Below are 16,113 nucleotides of genomic sequence, written 5' to 3'. Positions count from 1 at the left end.
AAACCAGCTCTTCAACAAATGCTAAAGGATCTTCTCTAGACAGGAAATGCAGAAAGGTTGTATAAATGTGAACTCAAAACAACAAAGTAAATGGCAACGGGACCACACCTATCAATAATTACCCTAAATGTAAATGGGTTGAATGCCCCAACCAAAAGACAAAGATTGGCTGAATGGATACAAAAACAAGACCCCTATATATGCTGTCTACAACAGACCCACCTCAAAGCAAGAGACACATACAGACTAAAAGTGAAGGGCTGGAAAAAAATATTTCACGCAAACGGAGACCAAAAGAAAGCAGGAGTCGCAATACTCATATCAGATAAAATAGACTTTCAAATAAAGGATGTGAAAAGAGACAAAGAAGGACACTACATAATGATCAAAGGATCAATCCAAGAAGAAGATATAACAATTATAAATATATATGCACCCAACATAGGAGCACCACAATATGTACGGCAAACACTAACGAGTATGAAAGAGGAAATTAATAGTAACACAATAATAGTGGGAGACTTTAATATCCCACTCACAACTATGGATAGAGCAACTAAACAGAAAATTAACAAGGAAACACAAACCTTGAAAGACACAATGGACCAGCTAGACCTAATTGATATCTCTAGGACATTTCACCCCAAAACAATCAACTTCACCTTTTTCTCAAGTGCACACGGAACCTTCTCCAGAATAGATCACATCCTGGGCCATAAATCTGGTCTTGGAAAATTCAAAAAAATTGAAATCATTCCAGTCATCTTTTCTGACCACAGTGCAGTAAGATTAGATCTCAATTACAGGAAAAAAATTGTTAAAAATTCAAACATATGGAGGCTAAATAACACGCTTCTGAATAACCAACAAATCATAGAAGAAATCAAAAAAGAAATCAAAATATGTATAGAAATGAATGAAAATGAAAACACAACAACCCAAAACCTATGGGACACTGTAAAAGCAGTGCTAAGGGGAAGGTTCATAGCATTACAGGCTTACATCAAGAAACAAGAAAAAAGCCAAATAAATAACCTAACTCTACACCTAAAGCAACTAGAGAAGGAAGAAATAAAGAACCCCAGGGTTAGCAGAAGGAAAGAAATCTTAAAAATTAGGGCAGAAATAAATGCAAAAGAAACTAAAGAGACCATAGCAAAAATCAACAAAGCTAAAAGCTGGTTTTTTGAAAAAATAAACAAAATTGACAAACCATTAGCAAGACTCATTAAGAAGCAAAGGGACAAGAACCAAATTAACAAAATTAGAAATGAAAATGGAGAGATCACAACAGACAACACTGAAATACAAAGGATCATAAGAGACTACTACCAGCAGCTCTATGCCAATAAAATGGACAACTTGGATGAAATGGACACATTCTTAGAAAAGTATAACCTTCCAAAACTGAGCCAGGAAGAAATAGAAGATCTTAACAGACCCATCACAAGCAAGGAAATCGAAACTGTAATCAAAAATCTTCCAGCAAACAAAAGCCCAGGACCAGATGGCTTCACAGCTGAATTCTACCAAAAATTTAGAGAAGAGCTAACACCTATCTTACTCAAACTCTTCCAGAAAATTGCAGAGGAAGGTAAGCTTCCAAACTCATTCTATGAGGCCACCATCACCCTAATTCCAAAACCAGACAAAGATGCCACAAAAAAAGAAAACTACAGGCCAATATCACTGATGAACATAGATGCAAAAATCCTTAACAAAATTCTAGCAAACAGAATCCAACAACATTAAAAAAATCATACACCACGACCAAGTGGACTTGATCCCAGGAATGCAAGGATTCTTTAATATCCGCAAATCAATCAATGTAATACACCACATTAACAAATTGAAAGATAAAAACCATATGATTATCTCAATAGATGCAGAGAAAGCCTTTGACAAAATTCAACACTCATTTATGATTAAAGCTCTCCAAAAAGCAGGAATAGAAGGAACATACCTCAACATAATAAAAGCTATATATGACAAACCCACAGCAAGCATCACCCTCAATGGTGAAAAATTGAAAGCATTTCCCCTGAAATCAGGAACAAGACAAGGGTGCCCACTCTCACCACTACTATTCAACATAGTGTTGGAAGTTTTGGCCACAGCAATCAGAGCAGAAAAAGAAGTAAAAGGAATCCAGATAGGAAAATAAGAAGTGAAACTCTGTCTATTTGCAGAAGACATGATCCTCTACATAGAAAACCCTAAAGACTCTTCCAGAAAATTACTAGAGCTAATCAATGAATATAGTAAAGTTGCAGGATATAAAATTAACACACAAAAATCCCTTGCATTCCTATATACTAACAATGAAAAAACAGAAAGAGAAATTAAGGAAACAATACCATTCACCATTGCAACATAAAGAATAAAATACTTAGGAGTATATCTACCTAAAGAAACAAAAGACCTATACATAGAAAACTATAAAACACTGATGAAAGAAATCAAAGAGGACACAAACAGATGGAGAAACATACCGTGTTCATGGATTGGAAGAATCAATATTGTCAAAATGGCTATTCTACCCAAAGCAATCTATAGATTCAATGCAATCCCTATCAAGCTACCAATGGTATTTTTCACAGAACTAGAACAAATATTTTCACAATTTGTATGGAAATACAAAAAACCTCGAATAGCCAAAGTAATCTTGAGAAAGAAGAATGGAACTGGAGGAATCAATCTGCCTGACTTCAGACTCTACTACAAAGCCACAGTCATCAAGACAGTATGGTCCTGGCACAAAGACAGAAATATAGATCAATGGAACAGAATAGAAAGCCCAGAGATAAATCCACGAACCTATGGACACCTTATCTTTGACAAAGGAGGCAAGGATATACAATGGAAAAAAGACAACCTCTTTAACAAGTGGTGCTGGGAAAACTGGTCAACCACTTGTAAAAGAATGAAACTAGAACACTTTCTAACACCATACACAAAAATAAACTCAAAATGGATTAAAGATCTAAATGTAAGACCAGAAACTATAAAACTCCTAGAGGAGAACATAGGCAAAACACTCTCCGACATAAATCACAGCAGGATCCTCTATTACCCACCTCCCAGAATATTGGAAATAAAAGCAAAACTAAACAAATGGGACCTAATGAAACTTAAAAGCTTTTGCACTACAAAGGAAACTATAAGCAAGGTGAAAAGACAGCCCTCAGATTGGGAGAAAATAATAGCAAATGAAGAAACAGACAAAGGATTAATCTCAAAAATATACAAGCAACTCTTAAAGCTCAATTCCACAAAAATAAATGACCCAGTCAAAAAATGGGCCAAAGAACTAAACAGACATTTCTCCAAAGAAGACATACAGATGGCTAACAAACACATGAAAAGATGCTCAACATCACTCAGTATCAGAGAAATGCAAATCAAAACCACAATGAGGTACCATTACACGCCAGTCAGGATGGCTGCTATCCAAAAGTCTACAAGCAATAAATGCTGGAGAGGGTGTGGAGAAAAGGGAACCCTCTTACACTGTTGGTGGGAATGCAAACTAGTACAGCCACTCTGGAAAACAGTGTGGAGATTTCTTAAAAAACTGGAAATAGAACTGCCATATGACCCAGCAATCCCACGTCTGGGCATACACACTGAGGAAACCAGATCTGAAAGAGACACGTGCACCCCAATGTTCATCGCAGCACTGTTTATAATAGCCAGGACATGGAAGCAACCTAGATGCCCATCAGCAGATGAATGGATAAGGAAGCTGTGGTACATATACACCATGGAATATTACTCAGCCATTAAAAAGAATTCATTTGAACCAGTTCTAATGAGATGGATCAAACTGGGGCCCCTTATACAGAGTGAAGTAAGCCAGAATGATAAAGAAGATTACAGCATACTAACACATATATATGGAATTTAGAAAGATGGTAACGATAACCCTATATGCAAAACAGAAAAAGAGACACAGAAATACAGAATAGACTTTTGAACTCTGTGGGAGAATGTGAGGGTGGGATATTTCAAAAGAACAGCATGTATACTATCTATGGTGAAACAGGTCACCAGCCCAGGTGGGATGCATGAGACAAGTGCTCGGGCCTGGTGCACTGGGAAGACCCAGAGGAATCGGGTGGAGAGGGAGGTGGGAGGGGGCATCGGGATGGGGAATACGTGTAAATCTATGGCTGATTCATATCAATGTATGACAAAACCCACTGAAATGTTGTGAAGTAATTAGCCTCCAACTAATAAAAAACAAAGAAAAAAAAACCCTCCCCCCCCCAAAAAAAAATTAAATTAAATTAAGTTAAATGCTTGAACAAGAAAAATGTTTTACAGATATTTATTCCATCCAAATAATTAACCATTTGCATTAATACACTATTTACCTGTCCATAAATATCAACAATGAAAATGTGTTACAATACAGCTAAAAAGGCAAAGCATATGAAATTTATACACAATTGTGTTCAAATTTATACATCATTACAATATGCTGTCTACCAAAATATATCCTACTCAAAAATGTAAAAGGTAAAAAATAACTCCAAGACTTTATCATGATCTGTAAACAACGTTTTAAAAGTTGCTTAATGCATATTTAAATATGCTCAAGTACATTAGCTATACTAAAATAATTCAAAAAGGTATTGTATCCCCATCATTAGATAACCCATGGGTATTACATACCTCTTTGGTATACTGGATGTGAAACAAGCTATTAATGGCATATTTTATAAAAGCACATTAAACTGGATATAAAGAAAAATATGCTCAAAATAAAACTTTTCTGAAAAGTACTCAACATGGGTGCACTTTTTTAATCACAAATAAAAGATGGAACTAAAGATGTCTTTCAATAAAATACCTGCCAGTTACAGAGAGATATGATCAAGTAACTTAAAAGATAAAAATTATACTTATATTTTCACAAACTCTACAACAAAAAATTATTGCACCTTAACGACAGTTATTTGGTGGTTAAATATGAAATTAAGGTTCATAAACCATAAGTAAATTAGGATATAGAATGTTTTAAGCATTATTAGCCTTTCAATAACATTTGAGGCCATATAATTTACAAGAAAACAAATAAATGAAGAGGAATTAAAGCATGTTAAAAGAAAAAAAATTAAATACCTGTAACATAAAATTTAATGAAATTTGAAAAAAATCTGGATATATATATGCTTAATCAAAAGATAAGCAGGTAATAGCACCTGAGTTTATCTGTGACTAAGCTCCATTAGAACAAAGCTAGTAGACGTGATGGAATTCCAGTTGAGCCATTTAAAATCCTGAAAGATGATGCTGTGAAAGTGCTGCTCTCAATATGCCAGCACATTTGGAAAACTGAGCAGTGGCCACAGGACTGGAAAAGATCAGTTTTCATTCCAATCCCAAAAAAGGCAATGCCAAAGAATGCTCAAACTACCACACAATTGCACTCATCTCACACACTAGCAAAGTAATGCTCAAAATTCTCCAAGCCAGCCTTCAGCAATACATGAACCATGAACTTCCAGATGTTCAAGCTGGTTTTAGAAAAGGCAGAGGATCAAGAGATCAAATTGCCAACATCTGCTGGATCATCAAAAAAGCAAGAGCGTTCCAGAAAAACATCTATTTCTCCTTTATTGACTATGCCAAAGCCTTTGACTGTGTGCATCACAATAAACTGTGGAAAATTCTGAAAGAGATGGGAATACCAGACCACCTGATCTGCCTCTTGAGAAACCTGTATGCAGGTCAGGAAGCAACAGGTAGAACTGGACATGGAACAACAGACTGGTTCCAAATAGGAAAAGGAGTACGTCAACGCTATATATTGTCACCCTGCTTATTTAACTTATATGCAGAGTACATCATAAGAAATGCTGGGCCAGAAGAAGCACAAGCTGGAATCAAGATTTCTGGGAGAAATATCAATAATCTCAGATATGCAGATGACACCACCCTTATGGCAGAAAGTGAAGAAGAACTAAAGAGCCTCTTGATGAAAGTGAAAGAGGAGAGTGAAAAAGTTGGCTTAAAGATCAACATGGAATATTACTCAGCCATTAAAAAGAATTCATTTGAATCAGTCCTAATGAGATGGATGAAACTGGAGCCCATTATACAGAGTGAAGTAAGCCAGAAAGATAAAGAACATTACAGCATACTAACACATATATATGGAATTTAGAAAGATGGTAACGATAACCCTATATGCAAAACAGAAAAAGAGACACAGAAGTACAGAACAGACTTTTGAACTCTGCGGGAGAAGGTGAGGGTGGGATGTTTCGAAAGAACAGCATGTATATTATCTATGGTGAAACAGATCACCAGCCCAGGTGGGATGCATGAGACAAGTGCTCAGGCCTGGTGCACTGGGAAGACCCAGAGGAATCAGGTGGAGAGGGAGGCGGGAGGGGGGATCAGGATGGGGAATACGTGTAACTCTATGGCTGATTCATAGCAATGTATGACAAAACCCACTGAAATGTTGTGAAGTAATTAGCCTCCAACTAATAAAAAAAAAAAAAAAAAAGCTCAACATTCAGAAAACTAAGATCATAGCATCCGGTCCCATCACTTCATGGCAAATAGATGAGGAAACAGTGGCTGACTTTATTCTTTTGGGCTCCAAAATCACTGCAGATGGTGATTGCAGCCATGAAATTAAAAGATGCTTACTCCTTGGTAGGAAAGTTACGACCAACCTAGACAGCATATTAAAAAGCACAGACATTACTTTGTCAACAAAGGTCCGTGTAGTCAAGGCTATGGTTTTTCCAGTAGTCATGTATGGATGTGAGAGTTGGACTATAAAAAGCTGAGCACTGAAGAATTGATGCTTTTGAACTGTGGTGTTGGAGAAGACTCGAGAATCCCTTGGACTGCAAGGAGATCCAACCAGTCCCTTCTAAAGGAGACCAGTCCTGAGTGTTCATTGGAAGGACTGATGTTGAAGCTGAAACTCCAATACTTTGACCACCTCATGCGAAGAGTGGACTCATTTGGAAAGACCCTGATACTGGGAAAGATTGTGGCAGGGAGAGAAGGGGATGACGGAGGATGAGAAGGTTGGATGGAATCACCAACTCAATGGACATGGGTTTGGGTGGACTCCGGGAGTCGGTGATGGACAAGGGAGGCCTGGAGTACTGGGGTTCATGGGGTTGCAAAGAGTCAGACACGACTGAGCTACTGAACTGAAGCTCTATTCAAAACTACAGAATAAAAATTTTTGTTCATTCAACTTAATAAAAATGCTGTCCTATTAATTAGGAGAATGCTGATCTTTGAAACAGAAAAACTTATCAGCATCAGCAAGACATAACAGAACGATAGTGACAGCTGGCCGCAAAGTATTTAATAACTCAGTTAATTCCTTACAAAATTATGACACAAAAATTAATGTTTATCTTCATGTTTTCTTAGTTATTAGAGCTTACTATTAGGAATAAATGGGTGATTAATATAGTACTCTGTAGTAAAATCTCAAGCCTATCATAGATTTTTGGTGCCAGAATTAATCAGAGAACATTTCATCCAATCTTTTCATTTTAGAGAACAGAAAATTTTGGCAAAGAGTAGTTAAAGATCACACAGAAAAGTCAGAACTAGAAGTCAGATATTCTTATGCCCATTATTCCAAAATTCCATCCATTACACCACATTGTCTCCATGGTGAAGATTATGAGTGTGGGGGATCTTCTAGTTCAGTAAGGGTTTAAAAAGTAATATAAAAACATAAATTTTTTAATATCTTCTCTTTATTCCTCATTGCTAGGATATGGGTATAACTATTTTTTTTTACTTCTCCCAGCTATCCCTTAGTTAAGTCAATCTACACAGACTACAATGTTCACATTTAAACCTATTCTTTAAGTATTATTAATGTTAACACTATCAAACTGTCTACTTCTATTTTATTTGAAAAACTGTTAAAATCTAAATCAGTCTAGACACTGTGCAAATAGATATTTTTAAAGCAATTTCTTAATCTTAAACATCTGAGCAGTCTCCTTTTTTCCACTTTGAACAGGTTTTAATGAATAGGATCACCACACTGGATGGCAATTTAAAACAACAATCAAATACTGAGGATAGAGATTTCTGTTGTCACCAATTTTTGAGACATGATTTACTTTCACTAAAAAATAATCTGTCAAAATTAAAATATTCTCAAAAACTTATCACAGTTTACATGAGACATAAAAATTGACAGTGCTGTATTTATAACACACCCTATGCTAATATTTATTTTCTCTTAAGGTTTCTGAGTTTTAGCCCATTTTCTGGCCTTTCTTTGAAACTTGGAGGAAGACTGAGTGTGTATTTCTAAAGCTAGCTGGCACTCCTGGTTTGTACAACCTGCTTGCAATTCCGATGCTGCTCTTTGTGCCCAGGCCTAGGGTGTGTTATAATCTTTTTAAAATCTTACAGATGGAATCATACCTATTTTCAGGATCATTGTCATCATCGTCATCATCCACTGTGACAGGCACTGATTTAGATAAGGCTTCGTCTCCTTGAAGGAACAAAAGTGTACTTAAAATCATCTACATAAGTAAAACCATCTAAAATAAAACTGAAAGTCAAAAACTTTAAAATAACTAGTGAGTCCTAAACTACACTCTGCGATCCAAAACATGAATAAAAAGAATTTATAAAGAAAGTACAACGGGGAATTTAAGAAGTGTCAGCAGCAAAATAATAAATAGTTGGATCTTATATATTTCAAAGTTTCTTCCCACAGCACAAGAATTTTAAAACTCATCCTTCCTGGTAACAAACATTTTATCATTCACCATCATATTAGCATAAGTTTCTCACTAAAGTAGGCTTTGTACTGACCTGTTTAAAGTTAACAGATGTCTAACTTTTTCTGTATCATTGAAGAATTTTTTTAAAATGCTACCAATACTTGGTGATACCAAGTAACTGTAAAATATACTTGAATTTATATGGTGTTGACGAATAAAATCACCTAGGGATATATTAAAGTACAGTAAAACTTATTTCCTTACAAAAAGTAACATTTCTATCTTTTGATTAAAACTATAAAGTGATTAGGAGAAGGAAATGGCAACCCACTCCAGTACTCTTGCCTGAAGAATCCCGTGGACAGAGGAGTCTAGTGGGTTGCTGTCCACGGGGTCGCACAGAGTCGGACACGACTGAAGCGACTTAGCATGCATGCATGCATTGGAGAAGGAAATGGCAACCCACTCTAGTATTCTTGCCTGGAGAATCCCAGGGACAGAGGAGCCTGGAGGGCTGCCGTCTATGGGGTCGCACAGAGTCGGACATGACTGAAGCGACTTAGCAGCAGCAGCAGCATAAAGAGATTTTAAAAATTTGTACATTTCATTGTATGTAAATTTTGCCTCAAAAACAAACATTGTACCCTAGTTAACACTATATATGCTGAAGTAATCAGGGAGAATTATGCTAATTTCTACCATTTCTTTTCAAACGCATCAAAGATTTCAAGGGCATTAATTACACTGAGTGAAGAAAGACAATTTCAAAAGCTTATACACTTCATGATTCCATCTCAAAATAACAGAATTACAGAGATGGAAATCAGATTAACAGTTGCCACAGGTTAAGAATAGGGATATGCAAGGAAGTGTGCATAGGGGTAGCACAAGAGAACCTTGTGGTAATGAAACAGTTCAATATACTGGTTGTTGTGGTAGCTATAAAGCTACATGATACAAATTTTGCACAGAACTATACTTACACACACACACAAACCACACATACACACAAATTAAGGAATGCATGTAAAACTGATGAAATCTGAATAAATCATCAGTTTCCTGGTTATGACACTGTACTATAATTATGAAAGATTGATACCATTGGAGGGAAATTAATGAAAGACATCCAAGACCTCCTGTACACTTTCTTGCAACTTCCTGTGAATTTATAATTATTCCAAAATAAATAAAACAGGGGGCAAAAGTTAGGTTCATTGATGGATAGATAGGATATATAAATTAAAGTATGTGATAAAGCAAATATAGTACAATGTTAATAGTAGAAACTCTTCTGTATATTTAACATTTTTTACTAAAAAATACTGGGAGAAAATGTTGAAGAAAAAAATTCACAAGGAACACAGACACCTACAGGTTCAAGATAGAAATATGCTAACTGTAGAAAGGCAAAAGTAAATCTCCCAATTAACCTTAGCAAACTGACAATAAATACTTCATTCAAATAGGTCAATCCTCAAATTAAATATTACTAGTGATATTACTGCTGTTCCTCCTTACCACATCTTTGAAAATTTGACCCATTCTTCAAATATAAGTTCAAATACTACCTGTTCTTTTAAGTTTTCCTCCAATATTTGGATAACTGGCTCACCTACTATTTATCACAGACTCATTTTAGTTTTACATCTTTCTCCTGGTATTCTTTTTTTTTTAATAATGACTTATCTATGTCTATCTTGCTCATTGGACTGCAATCTCCTCGGACCATGTTCCTTATCATGGTTAGTCATGCCATTCCCAAGACCAACTAGAAAATGTTGTATGCTGTAATCGATCCCCAACTATTGCTGAATAAATTGGAATCCTCTAAATTCATGGGAGCAGGGGAGGCTTTTTAAGAGCTCATAAAAATTGTCACCTGAATTAAGTTGGATATATTAGGAGAACAGATAAATTTAGCATGCTTTGTATACAAGCATGCATATTCTTAAGGAATGCCACTTATCATTGACTCACACCCAAACTTATCCTGGAAATCAGTGCTTTTAACATAGTGCTTATTTGCAATTCCTTGAATATTTTTTTCTGACTATATTTCTATCAATAAAGTCCAATTTTTATTTAATTTTTTATTGAAGTATAGTTGACAAAAGTCCAATTGTTAGATGAGTTCATTCCCTAGCAAATTTATCCTCCTTTTTTACATCTAAAAGTAAAATCAGTCCAAGAAATACCCAGAGTGAAGAAAATTTGAACAACAAAGTTTATGCCACCAAAGAGTTGCGAAACTGGCATCTTGCCTGAAGTGCAGAATTCTCAAGGCTTTTCTGGATATAAACATGAGAAAAGGGAAATGAACCCTCTTGAGTAGCAGCCATATGTTGCCATCTCTTATTAAGAGCTAATCAATATATATTACTTATTAAAATAGCTATTACCAGTTTTAAGCATGAGAATTATAATTCTCTTAGAAACCCTCATATGTGTCAAGTGAGATTTGGGGAGATGAAAATTAGTATCTGAAATCAAACATGCGGATTTCACTAGGGAAGCTGTTTTGTCATGGAAACCAACTTTACAAAGTTTGATTAGTCCAACAATCTAGAATTTGCAAATGAGACTACTCTATGTAACTAACCACAATTTATTATTCTCACATTCTAATCCTAATAAGAGTTTTTTCCACTAACCTGATAACCAAAACATTGAATTGATATCAAAGCAACTATTATATTATGTTTTGAATACAAGTTTACAATCTTATATGCAATTCAAAAATCTAAGAAGTTCTCAAAATTTAAAATTTTGTAAGGTGGTACCAAAGTTTACTTGGCAGCAATATCTAATCTGAACTGCTTATTCCTCTTACATGTAAATGTTCATAAGTTCTGCTGGGAACACAATAGTAAGTGCAATCTCCTTTACAAAAATTTTAAAATAAATTTTAAGTGTCCTTGGTTAACTGACAGGTTTTATTGTCTTAAAAAAAAGACAATATGAGCAACAAGTATACATTTATTATACAACTATTTTTTTTAAGAACTGCCATAATGATAAATATTTTTAAGTTTTTGAGGGGGTATCACTGACCCACACCCTTACTGTCCTAGTGCTCTATCTCATCAGGGTAGAGTAATCCATCTACTTTCTGGATTTTTTTCTTTTTCTATTTTGTTAATGTTAAAAATGGAAACATCTGTTCATGTTATTAGAAAAAAATGATGAGCATCAGCAATGGGTTTCAATAAAGTAAATTTAAATTTTTCAGAGGATTTCATAGACACAAAGTTAACATGCCCAATTTAAAAGTCAGGGCTAAAAAAATAAATAAATAAAATAAAAGTCAGGGCTGATTCATGTGAATGTATGGCAAAAACCACCACAATACTGTAAAGTAATTAGCCTCCAATTAAATTTAAAAAAATAAACAAAAGTCAGATGCATGGCAAAGCAGTTAAAACTTTCACATAACATGTCATACTCATAACAAGCACTCATCTCCATTACATGAGTAAATGTCTACTGAACTACTATCAACAGTCTGATTTTCCTTCATAAATTACTTTTCATTACTCCAAAGAAAAGCATTAAACATTAATAAAGAAATTTAAGCATACTAACACATATATATATGGAATTTAGAAAGATGGTAACGATAACCCTATATGCAAAACAGAAAAAGAGACACAGAAATACAGAACAGACTTTTGAACTCTGTGGGAGAAGGTGAGGGTGGGATGTTTCAAAAGAACAGCATGTATACTATCTATGGTGAAACAGATCACCAGCCCAGGTGGGATGCATGAGACAAGTGCTCCGGCCTGGTGCACTGGGAAGACCCAGAGGAATCGAGTGGAGAGGGAGGTGGGAGGGGGGATCGGGATGGGGAATAGGTGTGGATCTATGGCTGATTCATGTCAATGTATGACAAAACCCACTGAAATGTTGTGAAGTAATTAGCCTCCAACTAATAAAAAAATTAAAAAAAAAAAAAAAAAAAGAAATTTACCCAACAAATTTGGTACACATGACACAGAACACTAATAATGTTTCAAATACCTCCCAATGGTGACAAAAAAAATTGGAGAAAGAGGTTCTAGAAAATCTCTAAAGAATTTTTAAATGGTGTTTTCCTACAGAATAAGTAACCTTGCATTTGACTGACTACAGAGAAAATAAACAATGTAGTTATTCAACAGGGAAAAAGTATAAATTTTCTATTTATTTTCCCATACCTGAAGATTGACAAAATCCAGTATGTGACGACAGCACTAAATTTTCAGTCACAGGCTTAATTTTCTGCTCATCACTGCTGCCCTCACCTACAGATTTCTGATCATCATCTCCTATATCAGAAGAAGATGAGGAAGTAATGTCAGCCTGCTTTCTTTTAGTGCTTGTTCTCAGGGAGTTTCTCATTTTCTCCTTCATACTGCCTGCCTTCTTTTTAGCTGAAGCTCTTTGTTTCTTCAGGTTTTTATTATCTTCAGAACTTTCCTCAACATCAGAAGATGATGAGCCACTTTGTACTTCCTTGCTATTTCTATTTGAATTTAAATTCCTTCTTTCCCTTAATTCTATTCTTTTTGGTCTCTTATCAGAAAAATCACAACCATCTTCTTTCATGGAATATTTTTCAGTATCAGATGATGAACAATCCTGTCTCTTCCTCGAACTCTTTTCAGGCAAGTTGAACCTTTTCTTCTCTCTACTGGATGTTCCATTCTTACTCCTCTTATCTTCTGAAGAGTCACAACCTTCTCTTTTCCCTGGTAACTTCTCAGAATTATCAGGTAATTCACCCTTCTTTTTAGAAGCTTTATCTTTTATTTTTTTGCATTTCTTTTCCCCATTAGCTGAGCTCTTATTTTGTTTTACGCTTTTAGGAAAGTGACAAATTTCTTCTCCCTCAGGTAATTTCTCAGTACTATCAGATGATGATTCATACTCTTGCTCCATCTTAATTACTTTTTTATTCAAGTCTGCAGTTTTCTTTTCTTTTTCTTCAATTGCCTTTTTGCTCTGCTCGTTATCATCTTCAGAGGATTCATCACTCTGTTCTTTCTCTGAGAACTTCTCAGCAACATCACATAAGCCACCCAGTATTTTCTTACACATTCTGGTTCGCTGGTGCTTACTCTTTCCTTTAGATTCAGCAACCATTTTATCTTCTGGAGAATTAAAACTCTCCTCTTTCCCAGAACAAAGCTTATCAGCGCTCTCTGAGGAAACATTGGGCTGCTGCTTCTTAGAGAGGCGATCTCTCAATTCCATGATGGTCTTGTCTTTATCAACTGTGCCTTCTGCTGAAGAGAAATTCTCTCTCTCTTGTTTCCTTTCAGCATCATCAGATGATCCTTCCTGTGCAGTCCTCAAACTTTTATGACCTTGATCATCCATTCCTTTTTTGCTGTGTTTTTCATCTTCAGAAGAATCATAATCTTCTTTATTTGGAACTCTTTTCTTGGTTGTTCTGGCAGTTCCAATTTTACTCATACTCTTTATCTCTTTTTCTAATTCTGAGTCATAATTAGAAGATTCAGACTGGTTTTGCCGTTTCTTTTTAGAAATTATAGCCTTTTTAACTGATTTACCTTTCTTAATATCAAAATCTGAGCCAGAAGTAGAACTTTTTCGTTTCCTTTTTCTTTTATCATCTTTCCCTCTTTGAATCTTTGAATAAAAAGTCTTCTCATTATTTGTATGAGGTTCATTAATATCAGTATCTGAAGAACTGTGACTCACACTGGGCACGTCTTTGAGGATTGCCAGCATTTCATCAGAATCTGAAATGTGATCCACAATCTCTGACTGCTTAGATTTAGGCAATTTATTAGGTTTAGGATTATCTATAGCACTGTCAGAAGAATTCCGCTTATCCTTTTTTCTCATTGGGACCGAAAGTTTTTGCTGCTCCTTAACTGTTTCATTATTTTCTTCATCTGAATTAGATATTGTACGGTTGTTTTCTGTCTGTCGCCTCAAAGGTGTAGTCTTTACACGTGGGGATCTTCGAAGATCAGATTCTTCTGAAAGTAACGGAACTTCACTTTTAGCCAAATGCTCATTATCATTCTTTTCCTGTCCAAGTTCACAGTTCTCTGGCTTAGGGTTCAGACAAGAACTTTTATAGCTATCTTTATCTTGTGGAACTTCCTGACAATCAGCACCTTTAATTGGGGAAATAGAAAGGGAAACAGGGGTGAGTTTAACATATAATTCTTTTGTTACTTTAGCTGTTGTTTTTGATTTAATACCTCCTCTGTTGTCTTTTGAAGTAATATTTAATTTTACAGAAGTCTCCAGTTCTTGCTCAGTTCCACTGTTGCCATCTCCCTGATAATCTGCTGAACTCTGAACTTCCATAGCAGTCTCAAGATTCTCAAAAATGTCTTCTGGAACTGAGGAAGGAACAGACACAATATCCATGTCTAAGTCTTCAGAAGTGTTAGTAGGTTCATACTGAGGTTCTTTTTTATCAGATTTCTTATATTCAGTACTGGCATTTTTATGTGCTCTTTGTTCCTCTACTGCAACACTCTGACCCACATGCTCACTATCTACCTGCTTTCTTGACAGTTTACCTTCTGATTTTGAAATATCCTTCCTTTCCAAAACACAAGGTTTTTCTCCTTTTCTTACTTTTGTTTCAGACTTAGCATCTATGACTTTATGCTCTTTGGTATTTTTCTCTTTGTTTACAGCATCCAAAGCTTGAATCTCTGAATTCAAATCTTCTTCTAATGCAAGATGAGCTTTCTTGATATCAGCCAACACAGACTTAAAAGCCTTAAGCTGACGTAACTTTGTAGCGGAATTGATTTCTGAATTATCTGTTGCCTGCTTCAGAAACTTAACGTAACTGGAATTCATGTTGGCAGTAGTCTCAATCAGTTTTTTTGTCTTCTTAATCATGTCCTTGGGCACAATTAGTGCTGAGTAAGAGTAGGTTACAGAACCAGAATATGAATCATCTAACTTCTTTTCTTCTCCATTACAATTTGGACTGTTTTTCTTTGGAGAAAATCTGGGTGCATGATCATATACTTTACTACTCTTTTCATTGTCAACTTTTATCTTCTTCTTATTTTGTTGCAACAACTGTTCTAAGTTTTCAAACACGCTGTTACATGCCGTGACCAAGTCCAACAAAGGCTCTGGGTGACAAATGTAGCAATACCACTGGTTGTTTTCATCCATTATTGTAGACAGCTCCTTTCGACCAAGGTTGCGAAGAATGCACTTCTTACAGAAGGCATTATGGCAAAAGTCACAACAAATTAAGTTTCCACCTTCTGCACACCATCTGCAATTATTTAAAGATTACAATATTATTCCAAAATGAAACTCATTTAAAATATTTTTAGTACTAAAGCATATTAAAATTTCTTGCCAACAATTTTAATAG

At 35.4% G+C, this 16,113-nt stretch overlaps 1 protein-coding gene across 10 annotated transcripts in view; it reads right to left on the bottom strand.

The window, feature by feature from the left end:
* The window catches only part of ATRX (ATRX chromatin remodeler), a 281,986-nt gene that overhangs the window by 159,775 nt on the left and 106,098 nt on the right, over window positions 1–16,113 (bottom strand). For 7 of the 10 annotated variants that reach the window (XM_043897152.1, XM_043897154.1, XM_043897158.1 and 4 more), the window contains 2 exons: window positions 12,941–16,011; window positions 8,434–8,506 (listed from right to left, as the gene is read on the bottom strand). In XM_043897152.1, the coding sequence (XP_043753087.1) occupies window positions 8,434–8,506; window positions 12,941–16,011 (3,144 nt within the window). The remainder of the gene's footprint in view (window positions 1–8,433; window positions 8,507–12,940; window positions 16,012–16,113) is intronic. The other 3 variants (XM_043897156.1, XM_043897157.1, XM_043897162.1) reach the window with 1 other exon arrangement.

This window comes from Cervus elaphus, chromosome X (genome assembly GCF_910594005.1).
Source record: "Cervus elaphus chromosome X, mCerEla1.1, whole genome shotgun sequence".
NCBI classification, from domain to species: domain Eukaryota; kingdom Metazoa; phylum Chordata; class Mammalia; order Artiodactyla; family Cervidae; genus Cervus; species Cervus elaphus.
The sequence above is the reverse complement of the archived record's forward strand: the minus strand, read 5'-3'. Positions and strand labels throughout refer to the sequence as shown.